General features: G+C 41.6%; 1 protein-coding gene across 1 annotated transcript in view; it reads left to right on the forward strand.

Moving 5' to 3' along the window:
• LOC136644575 (protein FRA10AC1) overlaps nt 1–25762 on the forward strand; it is a 41749-nt gene that overhangs the window by 12346 nt on the left and 3641 nt on the right. Inside the window, exons 3-12 of the mRNA XM_066620583.1 lie at nt 1620–1709; nt 1802–1847; nt 6427–6503; nt 7263–7346; nt 9178–9262; nt 12639–12684; nt 19737–19850; nt 21528–21570; nt 24069–24196; nt 25154–25210. Of these exons, the coding sequence (XP_066476680.1) occupies nt 1620–1709; nt 1802–1847; nt 6427–6503; nt 7263–7346; nt 9178–9262; nt 12639–12684; nt 19737–19850; nt 21528–21570; nt 24069–24196; nt 25154–25210 (770 nt within the window). The remainder of the gene's footprint in view (nt 1–1619; nt 1710–1801; nt 1848–6426; nt 6504–7262; nt 7347–9177; nt 9263–12638; nt 12685–19736; nt 19851–21527; nt 21571–24068; nt 24197–25153; nt 25211–25762) is intronic.

Consider the following 25762-nt stretch of genomic DNA (forward strand, 5'->3'; position numbering starts at 1 on the left):
TCAGTTTGCCAAGGACATTGAAAAAAGCCTTGGGCCAGTCCTGATTACATGGTGGCACTTTAGGAATGATTTCTGTGAATAAACACCCATGGTTCTATATTTTTAATTTAATTCTGCCTGGATGCCACACCATCGTGTCCCAAAATTCTTTTTCCTGATGTCTTGAATCCTAGTTTTGATTGCTAAGTGGCAAAGGAAATGCATTCCATAGCAGATATTGTATGGAATAACTTCTGATATTGGGTGGATGAAACCAAGGGGAGCCTTGGATGAATTTAAGCCCTGAATACATGCAGAAAAACTAAGTATCAGCAATGAAAAGTGGAAACATTCCATTAGCAGGATTCCTGCTGTTCACTGATCTTTCCTGAAAAGAAAAAAGATCCTTGCTGGAAAAATCTCAGCTATGGTGTAGTACTGTGGCAGCCAAATTGTGGGCTGTAGTATAACACAGTGATGGGACAGCACCTTTTTGTATACAGTATGCAGTGCCTGCTCCTAATATTGAAGGACTTTGCCATTTGCACAACTCTGATGAATGAACTGTGTCCTCATTGTTTGATGAGTACAACAGTCCTATACCTTAGAGAGATAAATTTAAATATTTGATGATCGGCAGCATGATGATTAGTGGGACAAATGAAGATTGCCTGCATGACTAACTTATATGTCTGCGGGTTGTTAATAAATCCAGTCAACAGGCTGAATTAGTGAAAAACCACAAACATGGTTCAAAATTAAGGTTGTTAGGAAGTCAGTGCGGTCCAGTCATGTACCATCCTTGTAGGCTGCAGTACTTCAGAAATGAAACAAATTCAGATATTTTAAGTACTCATTTAAGTAACATAATGCTGTTGTCCAAGTTTATATAGTGTTTTATTTTTATATATTTATTATATGCTGTACTTATAGCTGATGGCCCAATTCTATTAAGGACTGAACTGGCATGGAGCCCTTTGCAACAGTGGAAAGCAGTTCTGCTGTTGCAAAATGGCCTCTATCAGCAGCCATTTTGGTAGCACCGCCCACTGGATGTCAGCGCTCCCAGTCCGCTAGTGGATCACTAGTCACAAGCCAGAACAGGTAAAGCAGCAGTGGGGATGGGAGGGAGCGTGGGGCGGGGAGGGGGTTTGACAGTGAAGTGGAAGCTGTGGGAGGGGTAAATCCTGCGATGAGACCCCCTTTCACCAACCTCCCTGCCTCTTTTCTCTGCTTGGACTTATGCCAGCTATTGCACTGGCACAGGTGTGAGGAGACCCATTGTGGATTGAGAGACGTATAAGAGGTGCAAGGGGATTTAATCCCCCTTTGCCTCTTAAGCCTCCCAATCCCCCCCCCCCAAATACAACACACCCATTTTTGTTGTGACAGTACCAGTGGGGGGAAGGAAAGGTAGGATTGGGCTCTGAATATGCCCACTGAACATATACTGTATTGCATAAACACATGATCATCCAGTCTTTCTGTGTTGCAAAGTACATTATAGTGTATACTGAGAGGTAGCTATTTCTGGAAATATTCTGCTGTAGTCAGGTATGTATGTTTTATTTATGGTACCTGTTTTTTTAAAAAAATAACTCATTGATTGTGTGTGTTTTTTCTCCATTCTGTATAACAAGCAATGAAGATATATTGCTCAAAAAACCCTTCCAAAAAGAAAAGAAAAGCAAGGTGGCCCACAGGGAGGTGGCGATGGACGAATGGGACAGGTACTTTGCCATCTGTATCAATCTTTTTTTTTTTTTTTAAATGGAAGTAAGCGCATGGGATGTACAACTAGAATAATAATTTCTTTTTCTAGGGAAGAAGCAAGAAATCGAAGATTTCATTTAATAGCAATGGATGCTGTATCCTTTCAATGCATACCATGCTGATTAAAACTTGCAACTTTTCAGTTCCTTTAGACCAGGGGTGCCCAAACCCCGGCCCTGGGGCCACTTGCGGCCCTCAAGGCCTTTCAATGCGGCCCTCAGGGAGACCCCAGTCTCCAATGAGCCTCTGGCCCTCCAGAGATTTGTTGGAGCCCACACTGGCCCAATGCAACTGCTATCAGTGTGAGGGCGACTGTTTGACCTCTTGCGTGAGCTGTGGGATGAGGTCTCCCTCCACTGCTTGTTGTTTCACGTCTGTAATGCAGTAGCAGCAGCAAAGGAAAGGCCAGCCTTGCTTTGTGCAAGGCCTTTTGTAGGCCTTGAGCTATTGCAAGACCTTCATTCATTCATATAAGTTCATCTTTAATATATTTGTTTATGAAAACTTACGTAAATTTATTCAAATTTTACATGTAAATTTACTCTTTTTTTTCCTTGGCCCCCGACACAGTGTCAGAGAGACAATGTGGCCCTCCTGCCAAAAACTTTGGACACCCCTGCTTTAGACTATCCAAATTTGTATGGAAGGTTACTTATTGGGAAACTGTGAATGGGATTTCATCTCTCTTCGTTGAGCCTTGGGGAACTTGATATTTCAAGTGGATCTGAGGAAGGAATTTCCTCAGTATAAAGTCAATCAGTCACAAATCAATTTGAACTTTCCTCTGCCAGCTGCCTGGCACTATCTGCTGGGATAATTCTTTCTCTAGTAGAAGCACAGATGGCCCATTCATGATTCTCTCAGTCAAAGCAGAGCTGGTTACAGTGACTCAAAGAAGTAGAAGAAAGGTAGTGTTTCTGGCAGGGAGGAATGAGGCCAAGCTCCTTGATAACTGGCATACCCCTACTCTTTCTTAGCAGGGTGACAGAAGGCTGAAGGAGGGAGAGGAATGTAGAGGCTAGCAGATCATAAGTTCTCATAGCAAGAGGGTGGGGAAGGTGATAGCAGAAGCAGTTAGAATGGCTCTGTAATCTAGAGCCTTTCCCACCTGACCAGGAGAGCCATTGTAAGGATATAGAAAGAACAGAAGAATGCAGAGTGAGGCAACTTGGTGCATGCCAGATCTTGTACCCTCTTTTTAATCTGATGAGCCTTATTAGCTAAGAAAAACACTGGTTTTGTAAGCCCCAAATGGGAATGCTGCCTTCCTGTTAAGAAATCAAAATGGGGGGGGGGAGGGGGAGAAATTTTAAAACCTTATCATCAGCCCACAAAGCTACTTACTTTCTTCACAATCTTGGAAACCCTCATGAATCTTTTATTTTCTGGGACTTTCCTTCATATTGAGTGTCATGCTCACCACAGAGCTGACACTCCCTCAGCCCAGTTCCCAGCCCAGATCAGTCCCAATTCCCAGCCCAGTTCCCAGCCCAGATCAGTCCCAGTTCTATATGTGTTGAGTTTGCTTCTGGATATGATTGTTCAATCCCTGACTGGGAAAGAGCTCTGTCTGAAACTCTGTAGAGCTGCTTCTGATAACAGTACTAACTGAGGGCCCAATCCTATCCAATTTTCCAGAGCCGATGCAGCCGTGCCAATGGGGCATGAACTGTATCCTGTGGTGGGAAGGCAGTCACAGAGGCCTCCTCAGGGTATGGGAACATTTGGCCCTGAGGGCCCAATCCTATCCAACTTTCTAGCACTGGTGCAACCTCTGCAGCCCTGAGGTATGGGAACAAATGTACTCATACCTTGAGGAGGCCTCCATAACTGCTTCCCCATCACAGGAAGCAGTGCATACTCCATTGGCACAGCAGCACCAGCACTGGAAAATTGGATAGGATTGGGCCCTGAATTAGATAAATAGCCTGCATCAGGAAAGGTTAGTTCCCTAGGGTCTAGGTAGATCAGTGGTCTAGCTCAGGGGTGCTCAAACTTTCAACTTTAGGGATGCTGGACCTTTAACAAGTGTATAGAAGAGAGAATTGCAGCAGGTGCAACTTGTCATCCCACAGATGACAAGCTACACCTGCTGAAATTCTCTCTTCTATACACTTGTTAAAGCTACACCTGCTGAAATTCTCTCTTCTATACACTTGTTAAAGGTCCAGCATCCCTAAAGTTGAAAGTTTGAGCACCCCTGGTCTAGCTGGTATAAAGCATCTTCACATGCCTTCTCAGTATAGGGCAGCCTCATCTGACTCTGCTTTTTCTGACACTTGTTTCCTTTCATCAGGTTTGCTATCCTCCTTCACTCACACACCTGCATGATTTATCAGAATGGCCAAGATGGCACTGGAAGGAAAAATCTCTTTCCTCTCTTATGGTGCTGAAACACGATCTTATGCTCAGTGGTCTCCTGAGATCAGGGAAGAGTTAACATTGGGAAAGATTCAACATGTAAATTATTTCTGGGAAGAGGATTTGTAGATTCATAGAAATTCCTTATCTCATCTGAGACTGTCAAGAGAGATTTTGAAGCTGTTTTAAGTGTCACTTTTAAGAATTCACACAGTTAGGATTTTGCATCAGTGTTTTCTGTCAAGGCAATAACTTGGTTTCTCAAGGTTTTTATCTTTGCTTTCTGTTTATGTTATAAAGTGTGTTTCAGATTATGTTGTAGAGGGCAAAGACCTCTCAGCACAGAAATATTATTTCTGATTACACAGGCCAACACATGTTTTACTTTCTTATACCAATTCCTGGGTATATTTGGGGTGCCGATTCCAAAAATGGCATCTGTTTTGCCCTATCACATCTAGTTTTAGAGACACAGCATAGCCTCTTTAGAGAATGGTTCAAGCAGCTTCCTCATGAGGAAGCCTACACCATGGCTTCCTCATGAGGAAGCTGCTTGAACCATTCAGTAATGAGGCTATACTGTATCTCCAAAACTAGACGTGATGTGATAGGGCAAAACGGATGCCATTGTTTGAATCGGCACCCCAAATTCATATCAAACCACCATAAAGTTTGGAAAAAACTTTTCTGACCCTCAATTTTGTAGGCCTGTGTTATCTGAAGGGTAACAATATAAATATATTGTTGCTTTTAAAGTGACATTGAATTATTGATTAGGTTGTGTGCATCCATAAGATTTTTTATAAGAAAAATTGAGCTAGCATTCCTGTGATATTCAGTAGAAAATTGCCAAAGGCCAGTTTGAATAATTTATGAAATTATTTAAATCCTGTTTTTAATATATTTATTTAAATCCTCAAATCAAATGATCCTCAACACAGCCAATTTAAAGAACCACTTAATCATAATAAAACAGTCAAATTGAACCAAACAATGCAATGAAACCAGATTAGTAGTAATAGGATTTTTCAAATGAAATTCCATTAACTGCCTTCAGTTTCTTTAAAATTTGGTTTGTGTCTTGGGTTGGGCTTTAGGGCACCTGCCACCACTCCAGACTTGGTGAAGGCTATGAAAGTGGCGCTCAGTGGTAGGGCATATTCCAGGTTGAAGGGCATGGGAGAGGGGAAGCCCAGCACACTCCATTTGCTGATACCGAAGCTGCTTATCTTGCAAGAACATTTTTTCACACCAGTGAGGCAATGGCACATATGCCAATTGTGCCTCTCTATTTAGGACCAGGAATGCTGAGAATGGGGCAGAATGGACTGAAAGCTAAGTTTCTGGAAAGGAGCAAGCTGATGAACTCCACAGCACAGAAAAATCAAAGATTGAATCTGTATTGTGGCACTGAGACAGTGTGCATGCACGCACATATACAGAACACATTTTATATTTCCCTCAAGCAGCTTATATCTCAAATGTACCTTCTCCTTCCTTTTCTAATATTCTGGGCTGGTGCTGACATAACATCTTCCATATGCTAGCTGTGATTTAGCTATAGAAACAAGCCTCTTCTTCTCCATGCCTCCTTTAACCATGATTCAGCACTGTGATTACACATGGCTGCTCCTTTTTTTAAAGCTGCTCCTCAACCCCCAGTTCACAACCCAGATTTTAAGGCAGGTTTGAAATAGGGTTTAGGAATACTGTTAACAATAGTTAGTAATGGGAGATCATGATGATGGACCATGATTAAGGGAGGAGTGTGTGGGTGTTGGTGATAGGATTTAGGAGAGAGGATTTGAGAGAGAAAAAGAGAGTCTTCTCTCCAGAAGAGGGAAGGGGAGAATGAGAGTATAGGGGCTTGCTGCCTGCTCATGATCACTAAACCATGGTTACCATTTGGGACTATTACATCTCCTCCTCTGGTCCATATTCACATATCACTCGTTGCAGTGTTGCTGCCATTTATTCAGCATTTAAGCTAGCTAGCTCTCTGCTACTGTGGATACCAGGTAGTGTTTGTAGGGGTGACTGCTGGAGTAAGGGGAGCAGAGAGAACTATAAGAGAAGTTCACATGCACATGTGCCAACTTCAGAGACTTGAAAAGATGTTAACATTTTCTGAACTATAGGGTCAATTTGTCCATAATCTTTATTTGCAAGTAAGCTTAACTTCAAAGTTTGTCTGTTTGCAATTGTTGTAACATAGGAACACGTTTTCTGTATGCTTGAACTGATGTTACAATGAATAACCTGTTAAAAGAAATTGATAAAAAACAGTACAAGTGAATTCCTTGATTCTATTAGTATGCAAGGCATAAGAAATTTGTGAATGACTATATTTTATACTACGGTGGCAAGAAAGAAGACTTCAAACGTTCAGGGTGAGTACAAGATGATTACAAAAGTCTGTCTGCTTTTAAATGTTACTAAATAAGTAATTATCCAGAATGCGCGTGTAACAAAATGCTTGGACTTGTTCCATCTTGTGTTTGCTTACTGACAACAATGAGCACCACTTGTATGGTGCTCCAAATAACATACACTCTTTTTCTATATGGAGATTGAATGCCTTGTAGCAAATTATTGAATTGCCTTGTGGGAAATAGCCCAATAGTGTTTCTCTGTTCCATATAGAAAACAATTTTTTTTTTAAATCTGTGAGACATGGCAAAAAATTAAAAAAAAAAATTCTATGGAACATGTGCCCTTCGGGTTGTCTAAGGGCCCAATCCTATCCAACTTTCCAGCATTGGTGTAACCACAATGCAGCCCCATGGTAGGGGAACACATGTTCTCATATCTTGAGAAGGCCCCAGTGACTGCCTCTCCACTACAGGATGCAGCACATAGCCCACTGGCACAACTGCACCAGCACTGGAAAATTGGATAGGATTGAGCGCTAAAGTAGTTGTTAAGATCCTGGACTTTGTGGTGTTTTTTGTTGTTTTTTTTTTAAGAAAAAGTTGAATTATACTTTCTAAAGAGGTCTTTAAAGACTTTTTGCGTTCTATGAATTAATGAAATTTTGAAGTCACATGCAGCAAATGAAGATGTGATTGTTTTCATTCTAGTTTAAAAAATGCAATCTGATAACTAAATCTGATAACTAAATGTAATTTTACTTCCTTCTTTTTTTATAGAACAAATGACAGGACAGACCTTGATATTATAAGGGAAAATCACAGATTCTTGTGGAAGGAAGAAGATGAAGTTGACATGAACTGGTAACTTGGCTGTGATTATGCTCATTCATTTTTCTCTTTTGCTAACATTTTAGTTACAGTGCGCCGCTTAACAACAGGGATCGTGATCGTGATCCCCATGGTCAAGCAGGGCTTGATGCAATCCGGTCCCTCGACAGGGAATGGGAAGCTCCACTCCCCTCCGGAGGGTCATCTGAGCTTTCCAGAGGCAGCACGCGTCCACTTACTGCCTCTGCAGAGCTCACACTGAGGGAAATTGTGTCTCTTGCATGGCTTCTGGTTTCATGGACGTACATTGCCTCCTGGAGGCTCAGATTATGCTTCAAAGGAGAGGGGAGTAGAGCTTCCCTTGCTCTCGGAGGGTTGGGGTGTGCTCCCCAGACCAGTGGCATAGCTGATGTGTAGCCCACTTGTTGTAAGAGGCGACTAAACAGCCACCGGGTAGATGGGACTCGTCAGCCTGGGAAGGCAGCTCATCTGAGAGAAGGAAAACTCTGATCCCAAACCTCCACTGCCTTGTGGCTACATCCAGTTATGGAAAAGGTTTCAGGAGTCAACCTCGAGGCAAAATCCAGAGCCGGAGTCCCTGAGGCAGTTCGTGGCTGAACACAGTCACGTTCTGGCAACTCCTGCAACGTCGCTGGAACCAACCGTATTGGTCTCTGCCTTTCCGTTGGACCATTTCAGCGACGTGGAGGGGGGGATTTGCTGCATGAGTAACAGCCTTCCATACCTACTTTACCCAGGCTTCGCGCACTGGAGAGGACACTCTGTTCCAGTGCCACCATTCAGAGAGTGACACCATAGTCTTCCGAGACTGAAGGATGCCAACATGAGGTTTATTTTTAAAATGCCCACAAAAGAGGGCATCTGAAAATCTGTTCCTACTCTCTCTGTGTGTCTTTAAATGTATTTTAAGAAAAACGTACATTTGGAAGTTATCCCTATTAATCTATGTCTTTACGGAGGTGGGCCTGGGTTTTTCTCCACGTGGGGCCATCTCTGTTTGCCAGCCCCCACACCCTCTGACCTGGAAGTAATTGCAGTGACATCATCACGTCACCACAATTATTTCTGGAATCGCGTTGGTAGTTGAAACCTCTCCTGGCGTTATTCTGTGCTGCTCTAGGTTGCCCCTCTTTATCTTCAACAAGGAGAGGAAGGACGCTACCCAGAGAGGCTCAACATTGCACTGGGAGTGACTGTGCTGCCACTCCTGGCGCGATGCTCCTCTGGGCCGCATCCTTCGTCTCCTCCGGAGTTGAAAGATGCAGCCCAGAATCGCGCCAAGGCTGGCTGCAAGTTGTGGCCACTCCAGCCGCAGTTCAGCACTGTTCTGGACTGCCCCCCACTTTATAGGAGGAGAGGAAAGAAGCATTCTAGAGCAGCAGTGTGCCAGGAGTTGAGACTCCTAGTGCACTGCTGCTGTAGGCCACCTCTTTCCTCTCCTCTTATACAAGGGGGGGGAGGCAGCCCAGAATGGCCAAGAATCATGGTTGGAGTGGTTGCAGCCACTCTGGGCGCAATTGTGCACTGCCATCTCCTTCATCAGGAGGATGGTGTTGTTTTTTTAAAGGCTAAAGAAGCTGGCAGAGCTGCTGGCTTCCTTCGCTTTAAAAAATAAAAGAGATAAACAGGCGGTGGGCTGTGAGGCTGGCGGTGCCCCCGTAGCCTTCCCTTATTCTAATTTTTCCCTGCATCTAATAATTATTGTGAAGAATAAATTTGCTAGTATTTGTGCTTTGCCAAAACAGACTGACAATTAAACGAACTAGAATAATCCTCCATAATTTTTCCCCATTTGTGTTGTTTTGTGTACTTAATCCATAATAATTTCATGTTTTATTTTCAGGGAGAAGAGACTTAGCAAGAAATACTATGATAAATTATTCAAAGAGTACTGTATAGCAGATCTGAGTAGATACAAAGAGAACAAGGTACATGCTTAACTCATTTTAATGCTTTCTGTTCTGTATTTCAAGCTGTCTAAATGTCATCTCTTTTTAAGGCAACTTAGGGTGTGCACTATTGAAGAAACTATACATGGTCAATGTCCTGCATTCACCAGTGGCTGATAATGGGTACTCTGGAGAGAAAATACAGGAAGTAGGACTTTTTATAGGATAGTTAATTGATCCATTATTGTTTGCTGTGGACATCCAACAGCCAGCTGCTTGTGAAAGCAGTCTCTAAAACAATAATAGTTACCTAAAGATATTCACAGACACACCAGTGGATGTCATAGAATCAAAGAGGCTCGTTGAATGTTTCCTTTCTTCTGGTGAGAGTGGGAGTGGCCCCCAGGCTTGCACTCTTCCTCTCTGATCCACTCATATTCTTCCCCAACATCAGAAGAACTCTGCTATATTTTCTGTTATCATTGTCAGGCACTGAGGTGACATTTTTGTATAATTACTGGATGCACAGTGCTGCAAGAGCTCTTTCTTAGAGAGTGACAGCAAATTCAAATCCATCTCTGTATTTGTGAAGTTAACATTTTTTTACTCCACTGTGTTTCATTATGCACTTGCTTATACCTCATTTGCCAATTCACGCAGTCTAGAGAGATTTTGGGGGCCACTCTTCATATTCCTTTTAAAGCTCAATCTATTCCAGGTAAATTGGTGGAAAGCATTACTAACTAAAGTCATTAAACACAGAGAAGAACAAACCTTGGTAAGGAAGAATCAATATGGCATCTGAAGTGCCTGGCTTTTCAAAATGTTTTCAACCAAAATATACTGAGTGTTCAATTCAAAGATTGAAATATCAACCTCCCTTGCTCAGTGCTTGCAAGCACAATTAGGACAAACAAAGTCCTGTTTGCAGACAAGCAAGCTCAGGCCATCATGGCTATGTTTCTTTCTAATCCTGTGAATTGCCCGTTGACTCTATTTTAACTCTGAAATGGTGGGAATCTCTCATCTTTTCAGGGTTAAAAGAATCTGATAGGAAGATAAACATTTTAACTCTGAAAAGCTTATTCTGAACTTAAAAAAAAACTTATTCTGTTCATGTTTCTATCAGCTTTTCAACACTGAATTTTCTTATCTTATTTTGGGTTATACTTTCCTAAGCCATGTTCAAGACATTGCCTTCCAATGCTCAAAAGCCAAGGAACATTACAAGTTTGATACAAACCTGTTTCTCTTCCTTGAAGAGCTACTTTTCTTCTCTATTTTTTTCCAAAACAACAACAACATTTTCAGAAGGAAATTAAGGTAACCCTGTGGGACATTAATGAGTTGCTGGCACATAACATGACAAACAAGCCATTAAAAAAATTCAAGAACATTTTAATTCTCTTCTTCTGCTGCCAGAATTCCAAGGTCAGAATAAAAGTCTGGCCCACCACTGCTATAGAATCCTGACAGATTTTTGGTGGCTCCTAAGTGGAAATGTCAGAATTTTGAGACAGAAGTGAAGAGCGAGAACCATTTGATGATATTTCTTTGGACATTTGGCAATATAAGCTTCTCCACATGCATTAAAAATTATTTTATTTTTCTTATGCTAGACAGTTATGCTGAAAGGACTGCAAGTGGCAGTGATGTTTGTCCAATGTGTATTTCCTGCCTTCTTTTCCCAAGACAGCTCCGTGCTCTCTTACAATTGCTACCGAAAGTCAAAGGGCACAGAAGCAACTTTGTGAAATGCATCATATTTACGCATGTTACAAAGCATGTGTTATATCTGGCTGTACATTTCTGTACAAGTACATTTCTCCTACTTGGACTGTGCAGTAAACACAGAGGCTTGCCTCTGGCATAGATAAACGTTGACACTGAATGTTCTGAACTACATTTTAGTATATCCTTTGGCATTTGATTGTTGCTGGAATGTATTTGGTGACATTTCTAATGTTCCTGATTATAGAAAGGGCATGTGGCTGATTGGCCAGGACGTTGGTTTTAGGTCAATATGTTGGAACTGCCAGTTTTTTTTGTAAATGTTCTTTGTGGTTTTTCTTTTCTAAGAGGGGTTTGGGAAAAGTGATTTTGAATAAAGGTAGACAAAGTAGGTTTATTAATTGTGTTGGGTTTTAAAATTTGGTTTTGAGGGAATGGAATAGTTGACCTTCAAGTGGCACATATCAGTATTACTTCCCTGTGTCTGCTTTCACCCTTTTCTGCTCATATCAGTCCACTTGCATAGACAGTTCAAGCCTTTTATCTTTGCTCTTGGTTTAAATATGGTGTAATTTTATGTGTTTCTAAAATGTTATCAAATACTGAGGCAGATTTTCCCCCAACTACAGACTAAATAACATGACTTTAAACTTTTTGGATCTACAGCACAATCATGTCTATCCAAAAGTGAATCTAATTGTGTTCAGTGGAACTTACTCCCAGGGAAGTGTGTATAGGATTCAGCTTTTGTATGTCAGTGAACAAATATTTTTACTGTTATAGTGTAATAAATGCAAACTGAAAACTTTGTCAATAATGATATGTTTCAAATTAACTCATTGTGCATTTATTTTTATTTAAAAGGCTCATGCCTTGCATTTCTTACATGATGCCATCAGCCTTGGCCTGGTATTGGCAACGTTAATGCAATTGTTTGGTAATTTTTTTCTGTAAACAGATGGTACAAATTTGTTTTGTTTTCATTGTAGTTGTTCTGCTGATCAAATTGTAGATCTCTGAAAGAGTTAGGTTATTTTTTCAAATTTAAGAATGATTACAGGTATACACTGCATAACCCGTGTCAGTCAATGTCCAAATGCATATATGATAATGGAGCTGCAGTTCCCAAACTGTGGGTTGTGACCTGATCTTTGGTGCATTGCAGCAGGCATGCTGTAGTCCTCAAGGCTTTCTTGTGTATTACCATCTGTTGCTAGGCATTCTGGAAGTGGTACCTTGCTACTACAAGGCATTCTGGGGTGTTACCCAGCTGCTATTCACCGTTGTTCAGACAACAATAAATGTGCTTATCGATGGGTTTTGAAGAACATATCCCTGTCATTAAGCAGTGCATACCTGTAATCCCTTTTGAACAATAATTATTCTTAACTTGTGGTTAAGGTTAACCAGTAGCTTGATACATGAACCCCCATTTTTTTCAATTTATCCAAACATGACAAAATTAAAGCAGTATTGCTTTGGAAAGTTGAATTAAAGTAAATAATTTTGATATTATAAAGAAAGAAGTACTTTTGGAATAACATTAGAAGGTCAAATTCTTTCATACCTATTTGTATATTATTTGTTTCTATTTCCTGACTATGAGCAAGTAATCAGAGTTTGCATTTTTGCAAAGTGTGTACATGCCAAGTACTTACTATGTGTTTTTCTTCCTTTCTAATAGTTTGGATTTAGATGGAGACATGAAAAAGAGGTAGTATCAGGAAAAGGTAAGTTTTTATTTCATTTTTTAAACTAATCTTTGTTGACTTTGCTTTATTTCTCCTGTACTCCATTTTAGGATTGTTACAAATGATACACTTTAGCAACTTCATATCATGCCCTAACTTCTTTTTGCTTATCTATCTATCGATCGATCGGAGAACTCAAAAACTTGCTTGAGATTTTGTATTCATACCCCAGCTGGCCATGAAGGGATAGACTGGGGATGGATACACCAAGAGAAGAAGACACTTTCTGGCTAGTTCCTTAGTGCAGGGGGACCCATACTCAAAAGGAGACAGATGCCTCCCTCACTCTGCTATCCTAGGACGCAAAATGTCTGAGCGGTTATTATTATTATTATTAAGAGTATATACTGCTTTCCAGTATATAGGAGTAGTCAACAAAGCAGTTTACATAGTAAAATGAATCAACAAATGGTTCCCTGTCCCCAAGGTGTTCACAACCTAAAAAAATACAGATGAGACACCAGCAACAGCCACTGGAAAAGACACCATGCTGGGGTGAAGAAGAATAGTTGCTCTCCCCATGCTAAATATAAAAGGTTCGGAGACGTATTGTCTCCATGATCCTGTAGTCACACTTACCCTTCTGAGTTTATGTTCTTTCCTAGAACTGTATATCTCCCCCTTCCACAATTGTCTACTGGTAGCATTGGACAGAACTCATTATATGATCTAACAGTGCCATAGGCCACAAATATATTTTGTATTATGTTCTGATTATTTTTTCAGTTGTAATTTTAAAACCTCAAGTTCATTTCACAGAGATTGCTGCTGCATTGATCAGTAGTCATTGGCACAAGTTAATAATACAGTTCACCACTAAGGGGTGCAAGCGTTCAACATTACAGCGAGATTTTCTAACTGTAGTTGTTTAATACGTTTTTTCTGAATTTAGCAACAAGAATAATCCTTAGAATTTCTAATAATAATCCTGAGTGCTTTCTTAGCATACAAACTGCCTCATATGAATTATGTTGCCTCAGCCTACCACAACCTTGTAAGGTGAATAAGTACTATTTTCCCCATATGGCAGCTTGGAAGTTGAGGCTGCAAGGGAGTTACTTGCCTTAAGGCCACCTAGTGAGAATTTATGGCAGAGGTGAGATGAACCAAGGAAGTCCTGATTTATAGCTCAGTCTCTTATGCTCAAGTTCTATCCCCTGCCCCATTCTAGCAAGCAGCTTTGCCCATGGAGGTTGTGCTGCATACTATTAGGAGTGGGGAGAGAGAGACTGGACAGCCTGCAGGAGGTAAGTCAAAATATTCTTACCTCTTTAGGTTGCCTGATTGCCTGTGGGACTTCACAGACATGCCACCAAAATGGCTGGCATATATGTCCAAGGAGGCAAAAGGGGGTTTTAAAAAGAGGGGATAAGATTCAGCATGTGTGACTGTCACCAGATCTACCCCCTCCCTCCATCAGCATGCTCTCCTGTTCCTCCCCAGCACACTATGTTACTCCCCCTCCCCGCCCATGACCCGCTCTCAGCACCAGTTTACCTTCACTGAAGCAGGTCACTAGCTGTGGCAGCAGTCCCCCTAGTGCTGGCACCACTGTGTATCTTCAAAATCCTCTTTATGACAGTGGGGCACTGTTTTGTTGTCATACAGAATATGATAGGATTAGGCTGCTAGTCCCCACGCTAAACCAAGTCAGCTATTTCATTTTTTGTCTTTTTGGTATTTTCATATCAAACAGTCATGTTACCTATTTTGCATAAATTTTAATATGCAGTAGAGGAGAAATCCTTTCTACATTTTTGTTTAATAGAGCTAGTGACTGCCCCAAAGTCCCCCAGTGAACTTCCTGTCCAACAAAGGACTGAAGCTTAGCGCTCTCTGGTTTAAGTTGAACGCTATTAACTGTATCACACTGGCTCTTTCTACTACTAACAGCCCAATGTTAACACTTCCTCCACCTATTTAGAAAGTGGATTGGTGGCTGTGCTTGGTTAACATCACAAAGCATTATGTTACTCCAGCATGTTAGCCAAGTTATTCCTGCATTGCTGGGGGATACTAAGGTAGAACTAACAGGCATATTGCTGTTCTACATTTGTCATAAAGTGGGAATGATTAGAAAGTTATTTAACATATAGTTCCAAGGCATCTTTATATCTGTCCCAACAGGATAAGTAATGCAGTCTAACAGTCCAATCTTATGCTGTCTGGAGCACGCAATCTCTGCTGCCAATCAGGCAGTGCTGGCGGCACCTCAGGAGAAGGGGACTTTCATCCCCATCCCCTGGGTAAGACAAGTAGCCCTGTAACCCTTGGGCTGCCATAGAATCAAGAGCCTCTGTGTCAGGCCCATGATCTGACACAGAGGCTCTGGATGCGGAGGAGCAGTGCTCCTCTGGTCCCGCCTCCCTCCCGCCCTGCTCCCTCCCCTGGCACGCCCCTTCTAGCCCTTCCCCACCTCCCCCCCACCCAGAGCACCTCCTCCTCGCTTCCTCCCACACCTCTACCTACCTTTCCACTGCCTGGTAGTTTGGGCGACCGCAGAGTGGTGAAGCACCGGTGATCCACTGGCATTAGCCCTGCGCTGAGCTAGCACTGGTGCTGGAGCGGCGCTGGGAGCCTTGAACATGCTTTATGGCACATTTTGAACACTCAGGATTGGGCTCTAAATGTGCACTAAAAGCCAAGAACAGGAATGAGTCTGGGGTGCCACATCAAGCCACCCCCAAAGATACCAATAACTTAGCAAATAAATTGTAACACATTACAGTTGAAAGTTAGAACATCAAGAGTCAGTAACCAATCTGACCTTGCAGAAAATTCTCCACATACAATGATCAGTTAAATCTGGAAGACTGGAAGACTGGAACCCAGACGCACTAGGATTTGTGTCACCCTTTGCGGGAGGCCTGCTCGTCACCCCATGCAGTGGGCAGGACAACGCACCCAGGTGGTGAACGTGGTGTTGTACCATCGCCCCACCCCCACTGGTTTTTCGGCTGTTCGTTTTGTTAGAACACAGATATTTCAATGTGGTTTGTTTCATTGCATTCTGCATGAAATTTCTGCATGAAATTACACATTGATTGATATGTAACATGATGGTCTTATTCCTCCAAACTCTGATTTTAGTGATTTTGAAAACTTGTAGAGTCACACACGTTCCCATGTCAATTTACTAACACCTTATTGCAGCAGTTCTCAAACTTTTAGCAATTGGACCCACTTTTTAGAATGATAGTCTGTCCAGGACCCATTGGAAGTGATATCATGGCCAGAAGTGACATCATCAAGCAAATTAAAATAAAAGTGACATCATCAAGCAAATTAAAATAAAAAATTATAAATAATTAAATTAAAACAAAAGAAATACTTAAATAAGGGGGAGCCAGTCTTGTTCCACCAAGTGAATCTACTCTGAAGTAAGTCCTATTGTGGTCAATCAGGCTTACTCTCAGGAAAGTGTGGGTAGGATTGCAGCCTGTGAGCCCAATCCTATGCATGTCAACTCTGAAGTAAGTCCCATAGTAGTCAATGGGGCTTACTCTAGTCTGCCTGCAATAACACCCGCCCCCAAAAAGAATCAGTGAGATTTTCAGCCCTCCCCAGTGCCCAGTTTAAAGTTCTTCTATTCCAGGCATATCAGTACAAAGACCCACCTGGCTTCACAAGTGCAAAATAGAAAACATGTCCCTTACCAGTTCAAGCCTCTTTTTTTGTCCTTTTTAGTATGGGGGGGGGCTGCCTTCTGGAGCATTTGTTGCACTCCAGTTCCATCGAATCGGGACCTTTCTGGTGTCCTCACATTTCCCTTTGCCTGGTCTGACCACCAGCCAAGGCACATTTGCCTACTCGTGAGTAAATGTGACCGTGAAGCTGCTTTGCTAGCCATAGGGCTCCATAGACTCGCAGCTTGGGAAGGAGGGACCTCCTTCTCGGGTGTTTTTGGGGGCTGCATTCATTGGATCAGGACCATTCTGATGTCCTTGGAGTCCTCTCAGCCTGCCCTTTCCGATGGACTATGGCAAGTATGCCTACTTGCGAGTAAACGCACGATACGGCTCACTTTCACTTTCCATAGGGTGCCATGCATATTTTCTTTCCGGTTTTTTGGCCATAACTTTTGAATGAAAGGAGCGATTTCACTTCTGTTTTTTGCATTGCAGTCCACTGAGAATTCCACATCCAACGGTCTATGGCATGATGCGGTAGCTCCTAATGCCGTGATTTTAGCGCGTCAGCCCCCCAGGGCGTGTCACCCCCTGGCATGTCACCTGGTGCAGCCCGCACCCCCTGCACCCCCTGGCAATACTACTGCTGCAATCCTAAACACCCTTAATAGAAGAATAGGAAGAAGAATAGGAGGAATAACACAATCAAATACAGTGGGACTTCTGAATGAACATCTCATATACTGAATTTCTGCAAGGACCATTTTATCCAGCAGCAGTTCAATCCATGGATGGGATCAGCATGCCCACTGCTGGTTAAAAAAATGTTCTGATTTTTTCCCTCTTTCTTTGATGAAGAATTCTGTTGTATCTGAAAATGTGTAAAATAGACTGATAACATTTTACTTCTTTGATCTCTTGTGCTCTGCTACCAGTCACCATGACAACAAGACCTGAATTATAGGCTACAACTTCAACTAATTAAAATCAAGAGAGTCTTGACACTAACATGAGGTTACTATGGGTGCAGTTAAATCATATACTGCAGTGTTTCTCAGACTGTGGTTCGGGACCCACTAGGTGGGTTGTGAGCCAATTTCAGGTGGGTCCCCATTCATTTCAATACCATGATATGAAATGCTACCTTGGTATGTGACTGCATTTGGGGAAATCTTACAGCTCTGTACTTTTAACAGGTTACTATGTATATGCTTTTAACAATGCTAGTCAATGGGACTGATTCCTGGGTAAATATGCGTAGGATTGCAGCCTAGGTTTCTTAAAAATTTTCCTGCTTCGTGATGTCACTTCTAGTCATGACATCACTTCCAGTGGGTCCTGAGAGATTCTTATTCTAAAAAGTGGGTGCCGATGCTAAATGTGTGAGAACCACTGATATACTACACTCACAATTAGTTTTAAAAAACTATTTCCTAATTTTTGTTTTGTATAAATGTTCAAAATGGGGCCCTTTGTTCCCTTGATTTTTTGTTTAATGTTAGACTTCATAAATGTAGTGAATCTGAAGAAGGATTTAAGCAGCAGCTCAGTGTTCTTTAGTTGAAGCTTCAACATTACAATTGATTTTGCATGGCAGAACTAAAGTATCTGAGGACACCGTCAGTCTGTTGGTTAGCAGCTTAGGCAGAACATTCTGAGGTTAATCTTTCAGAAACAGTCCTGGAGATGAGCCTATTAATACCAATCCTTACTGCTAGCTAGATATGTGGATGTATCCTTCACCAAGTGGCTGCTCACATTGCTTGTACCGTGTATGGCATTACAAATACCAGAGTATCAATAAAATGAAATTCGAAAACTTGAAGTTTTATTTAATGGGGCATTTATAAACAAGACCTTCACGTGTAGTGCCCAGTTGTTACTGAAACATATTTATTTTCAGGTAAAAAAATTAATGATGTATCAACATAGACCACAATCCAGAGAACTGCATGACTAGCTCTGCATGCCCAGCAGGGCTTTTAATTTGCTTGTTTTGAATGTCAGTCCTTCCTCCCCTCAATGCAGTGTAAAAAGAGTTTACTTTTTGTAAACTCTTCAAAATAATTTAGGATGTGATGTGAGGTGGAGATGCTGAGGCTGATGTTTCAAGGGCAAAAAATTAACACCCCCTAAATCGCTGGAAATGGAGTCTTCTGAATCTGGAACACAGTGCTTTTTTGTGTCCAAGTATTAACATGTTTTCAGTAAATTATCATCTGTAATTTTCAACACATTAGTTGTACTAAGTCTGCAGTTGTAATCACAGCCCAATCCTAGCTAATTCTCTGCATGGTGTTGCAGTGGTGCTAGTGGGGGGGGGTCTGCTGTATTCCCCCAGGGGGGTTTTGGCCTCCTTGGCAATGGAATATTTGTTTCCTTGCCCTCAGGAAGGCCTCTGCAATGCTCAGTGGGTCTGTTTGGACCTGTACCAGCTATATAGCTATACAGTATAGCTGGTGCAAGTCCAGGTGGATCTGTGAAGGTGAATTGGGCCGAGGCAGGGGGCTAAGATTCAGCAGAGATAATTGCTGCTGAACCTGCCCTCTTTCCAGGCCTTATCTAACCTCCTTCCTGCCTCCGTTGTCCCTATTCTGCCCTGTTTCCACCCCATTCCACCACCACCCCACCTCCTTCGAACCCCCTGCACCCCCTTACTGGTGGTGGTAGGCATCCAATCAGCTGGCCCTCAGACTTGGCCACTTGTTGCTTGTGACAGCGACCAGACTGCATGCTCCAGCATATCACGTTTACAACAGGTTAAAAGCACACGCTGGTAGGATTGTACTGTTAAAATATGAGATTTGGAAGTCCTAAAACTATATGTGTATGGCATCGCAGGACGTCACTCTTTACTAAATAAATACTTCTGTTAGCTCTCTAGGAAATAGTCTAACATATTTGTCTGATCATTAACTGAGTACAATGCATTCCTTTCTCCCTCCTCTTACCTGCTTAACATACCAAAGTGATTAGACCAGATTTAAACTAACCTGATTTGTTAAATTGTTTTTCTTCACCATAAATATTCTGCAGTGTTAAACAAATATAGTGGCAGTATCCTTAAAATGGATTTTGTTGCCAATAAGTCACTGTGGCATGTTATGTTCTAACTTTTAATCAATATGTCATATTAGATTATGAGCCCTTTGGGGACAGAGAATTATTTATTGACTTGGAGCCCAATCCTATGCATGTCTACTCAGAAGTAAGTCCTATTAGTGTTAATGGGGTTTACTCCCAGGAAAGTGTGGATAGGATTGGGCTGTTATTGTGCTATATAAACCACTTTGAACTAATTTTTGTTGAAAAGAAGTATATAAATACTCTAATAATAATAATAATAATTTTTAAAATGAACAAATGCATTTAATGTTATTTTCTTGTTTGACCTCTCTGCAGGTCAGTTTTTCTGTGGAAATAAGCACTGTGATGAAAAAGAAGGCTTGAAGAGCTGGGAGGTCAATTTTGGCTATGTTGAGCATGGTGAAAAGAAAAACGCTCTTGTTAAATTAAGTGAGTCCTGCATACTGTTAGTTTTGGCATCCATGTAAATATGAATCCTGGTAGCTTTTTAAAATGTATTGATTAAAAAAAACGTAAACCGAAACGAACACAGACACATACATACATACATACAGAACGTATGTATGTATGTACGTAAATATGTACGTATGTACGTACAGGTTGGACATCTCTTATCCAAAATGCTTGGGACCAGAAGTGTTTTAGAAATCAGATTTTTCCATATTTTGGAATACTTGTATATCCATAATGAGAGATCTTGGGGATGCGGCCCAAGTCTAAACACAAATTTCATTTTTGTTTCATATACTCCTTATACACATAGCCTGAAGGTAATTTTACACAATGTTTTTAATAATTTTGTGCATGAAACAAAGTTTGTGCATGAAACCCAATTTGTGATTTTATTTTTTTAGGAAAAAAAATTAAGAAAAAAAAGTCATGTTGGCACTCAAAAAAGTTCTATATTTAAGAATTTTCCACATTTTCGAATTCTGGATAAGGGGTGGTCTACCTATATTAGTAAGATAATAAAAATATAAAATTTTTAAAAAGATTAATAAACAAAAAGCAGTCTGTACTATAAACCATAACCCATAAAATGCACTATGCATACACAGTATATCTAGAAAATACATCGATATGTAACTGTTACCTATAAGCAATTCATTCAAATATTGATAAGGTTAAAAGGTACTTAGTCCATTGAGTAATGGTAGGAGAGCACTTATCCTTCTAATGTTTTAATAGAAGTCTTTTAGCTAAAGTAAGTGCACTGCGAGTCCATTTTTGTTGTCCTGCAGTTAACTTCCATGGAACTAGTAAATACTTCAAATGGACATAGGTGTCAGCAGATATCAATGATTGTTGAAACACAGTGGTGTATTAACACAGTGGTTCCCAAACTGGTGGGTCATGATCCACCAGGGGAACCAGAAAGGGGCCAATTCCCTTTGAAGGGAATGCCCCAGAAATTGGTAGCTATGATTGTGCTGCTGCTGGGCAGTAAGGGTTTTTTGTTTTTGTTTTAATTTACCTGGGGTCGCTAAGGCTCTCCGCCTTAGAGTCTGGAGAGCCTGCAATCCCCTCTGGAGCCCTTCTGGAGCCTTCAAAATGTAGAAGGCTTTTTTCTACATTTTGAAGCTTCCGAGAAGGCTGAAGAGGGGGTTTCCAGCTCCCCAGACCCTCTGGAGAGCCTCAGTGACCTCCAGGTAAGTTTAAAAAAAACACAAAAAACTCTCCCTATCCAGCAGCAGCGTGATCATAGTGATTGCATTGCTGCCCCCCCCCCCCCCCACGCAAATACTTACAAGGTTCCCAAAGTCCAAGTAGAACTTTTGGAACCACTGTATTAACACAATAACTTCTTCCCCAAAGAATCATATCATGGAACAAGACCACATCATATGTGTTGCGTTATGCATAAGTCATGCAACATGTTTTTAAACAGAATTTTTGAGGTAGATGAAAGTACTCTTTAAACTTTTGTTTATTAAGAGTGAGGACAAATACTGACAAGTGTGATTAGCATGCATATGTGTGAAGCGGTTTTTATTTTTATATAATATCCTACGAAAATTGCAAGGAAAATGTGTGAAGAAAGTTGATGTCAAACAGAATTATTGAGTAGTTGCGCATGTAATTCTTTTCTCTTTCTTTTTTTTTAAGGGCTCTGTCCAGAATGCTCTTACAAATTAAATTTTCACCACAGGTAATATACTATTTTAAAATACACTTAACATACACCAACATCTGTCTAATCTAGTGATCAGTTTTAGCCACTTTTCTGTGGGTAGAAAATAGCTTGGGAAAATTCTACTGGATCTATGTCCTACAGAACTTGGAATATGTACGTTTCAGCTGTTGAATCCTGGAGGGAAGCCACATGGGCAATGCCTATAGGGGCAATGATGTCCATGTTAACGGACACTTTAATCCTCTTCCTTGGTTAGAGAGATGAGCACTGGCGTTGACATAGTTCTGGGGTTATGCTTTGGTAAGTCCTAGTTCAGGTTAAGGCCAGCATGTTATAGACATTTCTGCATGCAGCAGGGTTGAATCCAATCTATTTTATTAGTGCTCGTAAATGTATCTTTTCCAAGATGCTTCTTATCTAAGAACAAGTCTTGCCAGACAAATTCTGATGGACAAGATGGTGGAATGTAGGCCAGATAGTGCTACTGCTGTGTGGTTCCATGGCTAGCTACCAGACCATACCCAGGGACTGCTTGTTCAATAGCTTCTCATTGACCTAGAGCAGGGGTGTCCAAAGTTTTTGGCAGGAGAGCCACATCATCTCTCTGACATTGTGTCGGGGGCTGGGAAAAAAGAATTAATTTGCATTTCAATTTTGAATAAATTTACATAAATGAATGTATTAGAGATGGAACTTACATGAATCAATGAAGTCTTGCAATAGCTCAAGGACTATAAAAGGCCTTCCACAAAGCAAGGCTGGCCTTTCGTTTGCTGCTGCTGCAGCATCACAGATGTGAAACAGCAAGCAGTGGAGAGAGCCCTTGTCCCACAGCTCATGCGCGAGGTCGAACATTGTGTCGGGCCAGCATGGGCTCCAGCAAGTCTCCAGAGGGCCAGAGGCTCATTGGAGACTGGGGGCTCCCTGAGGGCTGGATTGGGAGTCCCCGAAGGCTGCAAGTGGCCCCCGGGCCGGGGTTTGGGCACCCCTGACCTAGAGAGAAGTGACAGGTGGAGTGCCTCAGGGCTCTGTCTTGGGTCCCGTATTGTTCAATATATAAATGATTTGGATGAGGGAGTAGAGTGGATGCTGACAATACTTGCAGATGAAACCAAACTTGGAGGGATAACTAATGCCTAGAGGACAGGAACAAGTTGCAAGATTATCATGATTGATGAAGAACTCAAATGTGAATGAAGAAGGCAAATGTGAACAAAATTAACATCAAGTGTAAAGTTCTGCATTTGGGTAGGAAAAGTCAGAAACATCTATGTAAGATTGAAAATACTTGTCTGGGCAGGTATACTTGAAAAAAAATCTAGGTATTTTAGTGGATGACCATCTAAACACAAGTTGTGAGTGTGACCAAGCAGCAAAGAAGGTGAATGCAATTCTAGGCTCCATCAATAGAAGTATAGTATCTAAACTGCAAGAAGTAATGGTATGCTCTGCTGTATTCAGCTTAAGTCAGGTCCCCCATACCTGCTGATTTTGTATCCACACATTCACTTAACTGTGGATTGGGTCTTAACCCCCCAGTGTGTGCACTCCTCATGTTTACCCCCTTCAGAGGAGAGGGGAACTCTGCTCCCTTCACCTCTGGAAGGGAAGCTGAGGGCGTCTGTCCTCGGTCTCTGCTGAGCTCAGATAGAGCTCTGAAGCTAATAAAACACAACTTCTGGTTTCACGGAAAAACTGGAAGTGATTTTTTTTAATGCCTTATAAGGTATTAGGACACCTGGGGAAGCCCTGGCAGCTCAGAGCCCCCTATGAAGGTGAGGAGAGCAGAACTCCCCTCACCTCCGGGGGGGGGGCAGGACTGCAGGTATGGGCATTTGCCCGTATCCACAGTTTCAGCTATCTGAGGGGGGTTCCAGAACGGAATGCCTGTATTGTGCCACTGCAGTTTAAGAGGGATATTGCCAAATTGGAGTGGATCCAGAGGAGGGTGACTAGGATGGTGAGGGGACTGGAGGAAAAAAGAGTTGGGCATGTTTAGTTTGGAAAAGAGGTGGTTAAAAGGTAACATAAACATCTACTGAGGGGTAATCATGTGGCAGATGGAGCGGATTTGTTCTCAGTTGGTCCTGAGGGTAGAACCAGGAGAAATAAATTACAACAAAGGAGATTTTGATTAACCAGTAAGAAGAACTTCCTGAAGATAAAAACTGTTTGACAGTGGAACGTTCTGCCTCAGCAGGTGGGAGACTTTCCAGTGTTGGCAGTCTTTAAGCAAAGACTGGATAGCCATCTACTGGGTATGTTGTAGTTCTGGATTGTCTGCATTGCCAGAGGGTTGGATGATGATGTTGTAGGTCCCTTCCAACTCCAGTTCTCTGATTTGTTTAATTAAAATACATTCTTGCCCTTTTCAACAGGTTTTAAACTGCTCTACTTTAAAACCTCAAATTTGCAGGGCTACTTACAGAGAACTTAAAAGTCTGTCTTTTTTTATAACCATATTTGTATGCAACTGGATGAGCACTATGTAAACATTTATTTCTGTTTATAAGGAGGAGAGAAGTAATACCAAAGAAAAAAAGGGCGCATACAGAACAAAGCTCCAAAATAGCGAAATGTAAAAAGTTGAGATTGTCTTCATCACACAAGCACAAATCAAAGAAAGGAAAAAATCATAAAGGTAAAGGAAGCCTCGATGTATAAAATAAGATTGCTTATATCCTAAAAACATTCATCCTGACTAAGCACTATTGAAATGAGTGAAACAAGTTAATCATGACTGACTAATCTAATGCACTCAGTCTTGGGAGTAAGTCCCATTAAATTCAGTAATAGTAACTTATGAGTAGACATGCATAGTCTTGAACTGTTAGTCACCTCTAGGGGTGCAATCCTAAATGCACTTGCCTAGGGTAATGTACTGACTATTGAACTTAACAGGGGCTTCTTTCTATGTAAATGTGCATCTTGTAACTTTCTTTTGATACAGTTCTCTATTTTTAAATAACATGAATAACTGAGTGATACAATAGCAATGACAGGGGATAAGATGATCTGGCCTAGAAATGCAGCCACCACTGGGGTCTTCTTAACAACTCCCCATTCACAAGGGGAACCAACAAGAAGAAAATTACCATGGCAGCTGAACCAGAGAAGGAGAAAGTGGAAAATGGCAGCCAGAATGGGTTGAAGATTAATGCAGATCCGATACCCCTTCTCATCTTCTCCAGCAGCAGCAGCAGTAGCAGCCACCAAGATCTTTACCTGCTGTCTCCACTTTGAAAAAAGACTGGAATAGACAGATAATGGATTCCAGCCTTTTTCAAATGGAAGACAGTGAGCTGAAGATATCAAGAGTGGCTGGTGCTGCTAGAGGAGGAGGAGGAGAAGGAAAATGCAAAGGCAGTCAGGGAAGGTGCTGGAGGGAAGGGAGAACAGGAAGAAGATGGCAGGGTTGGGGGAACATATGAATGCATGCATTAAGAAAAAAGGAGATGAGTGGCCAAAAAAAACCACATTAGGCATGGTGTGAGCTTGTGCCAGGATGCTCCTAAAATGTCAGGGATTACTGGTAATGTTCTTACATGCATGCACAAATGAATTCACATGTAACTAATAAATCGGAAACTTTTTTCAGATCGGGCATCATCAGATGAATCAGATCATTCAGATCAATCAGATCATTCTGATAAAGGTAAATCATTGAAATAATGTTCATGGTCTTATGAGGTTCCTCAGTAGAAGTTAGCCACCCAATATCAGTGGAGGAAGCTCAACAATGTCCCTCAGCGCAGTGCTTTCCTATTTTCTAAAGCAGTGAATGGCAGCCATTCTCTTATATGAGAGGACATAAAGATCTTTACTCAGGACCATGGCTAGGCTGAAGGTTAAAACTGCCTTTGGTAACCTCCTTTTATTATGAGAAGCCAGTTTTGCCCCACTTTCTTTTGAATGCCTGTTCCTCCCATGAAACCTAATGGGCACTCCTTAAAACTGATATTGCTCCTAATTGCCCCTCGCCCCATGTTCTGGTTTATGGTCACACATAAGTGAGGCAGGAACAAGAACTGGGGTGCACGTCCAGATCAGAAGAAAGGCACACAATTTGTAGAACGCACTTTCAGAACCTTACTGGGGGTAAGCCCCACTGAATACAGTGGGACTTATTTCTGAGTAGGCATGCATAGGATTGTTCTGTCAGTTATTGATGCAGGTTTAAAAACAGAGACTAGATCAACCTCACTCA

The sequence above is a fragment of the Tiliqua scincoides genome, chromosome 3 (genome assembly GCF_035046505.1).
Source record: "Tiliqua scincoides isolate rTilSci1 chromosome 3, rTilSci1.hap2, whole genome shotgun sequence".
NCBI lineage: Eukaryota > Metazoa > Chordata > Lepidosauria > Squamata > Scincidae > Tiliqua > Tiliqua scincoides.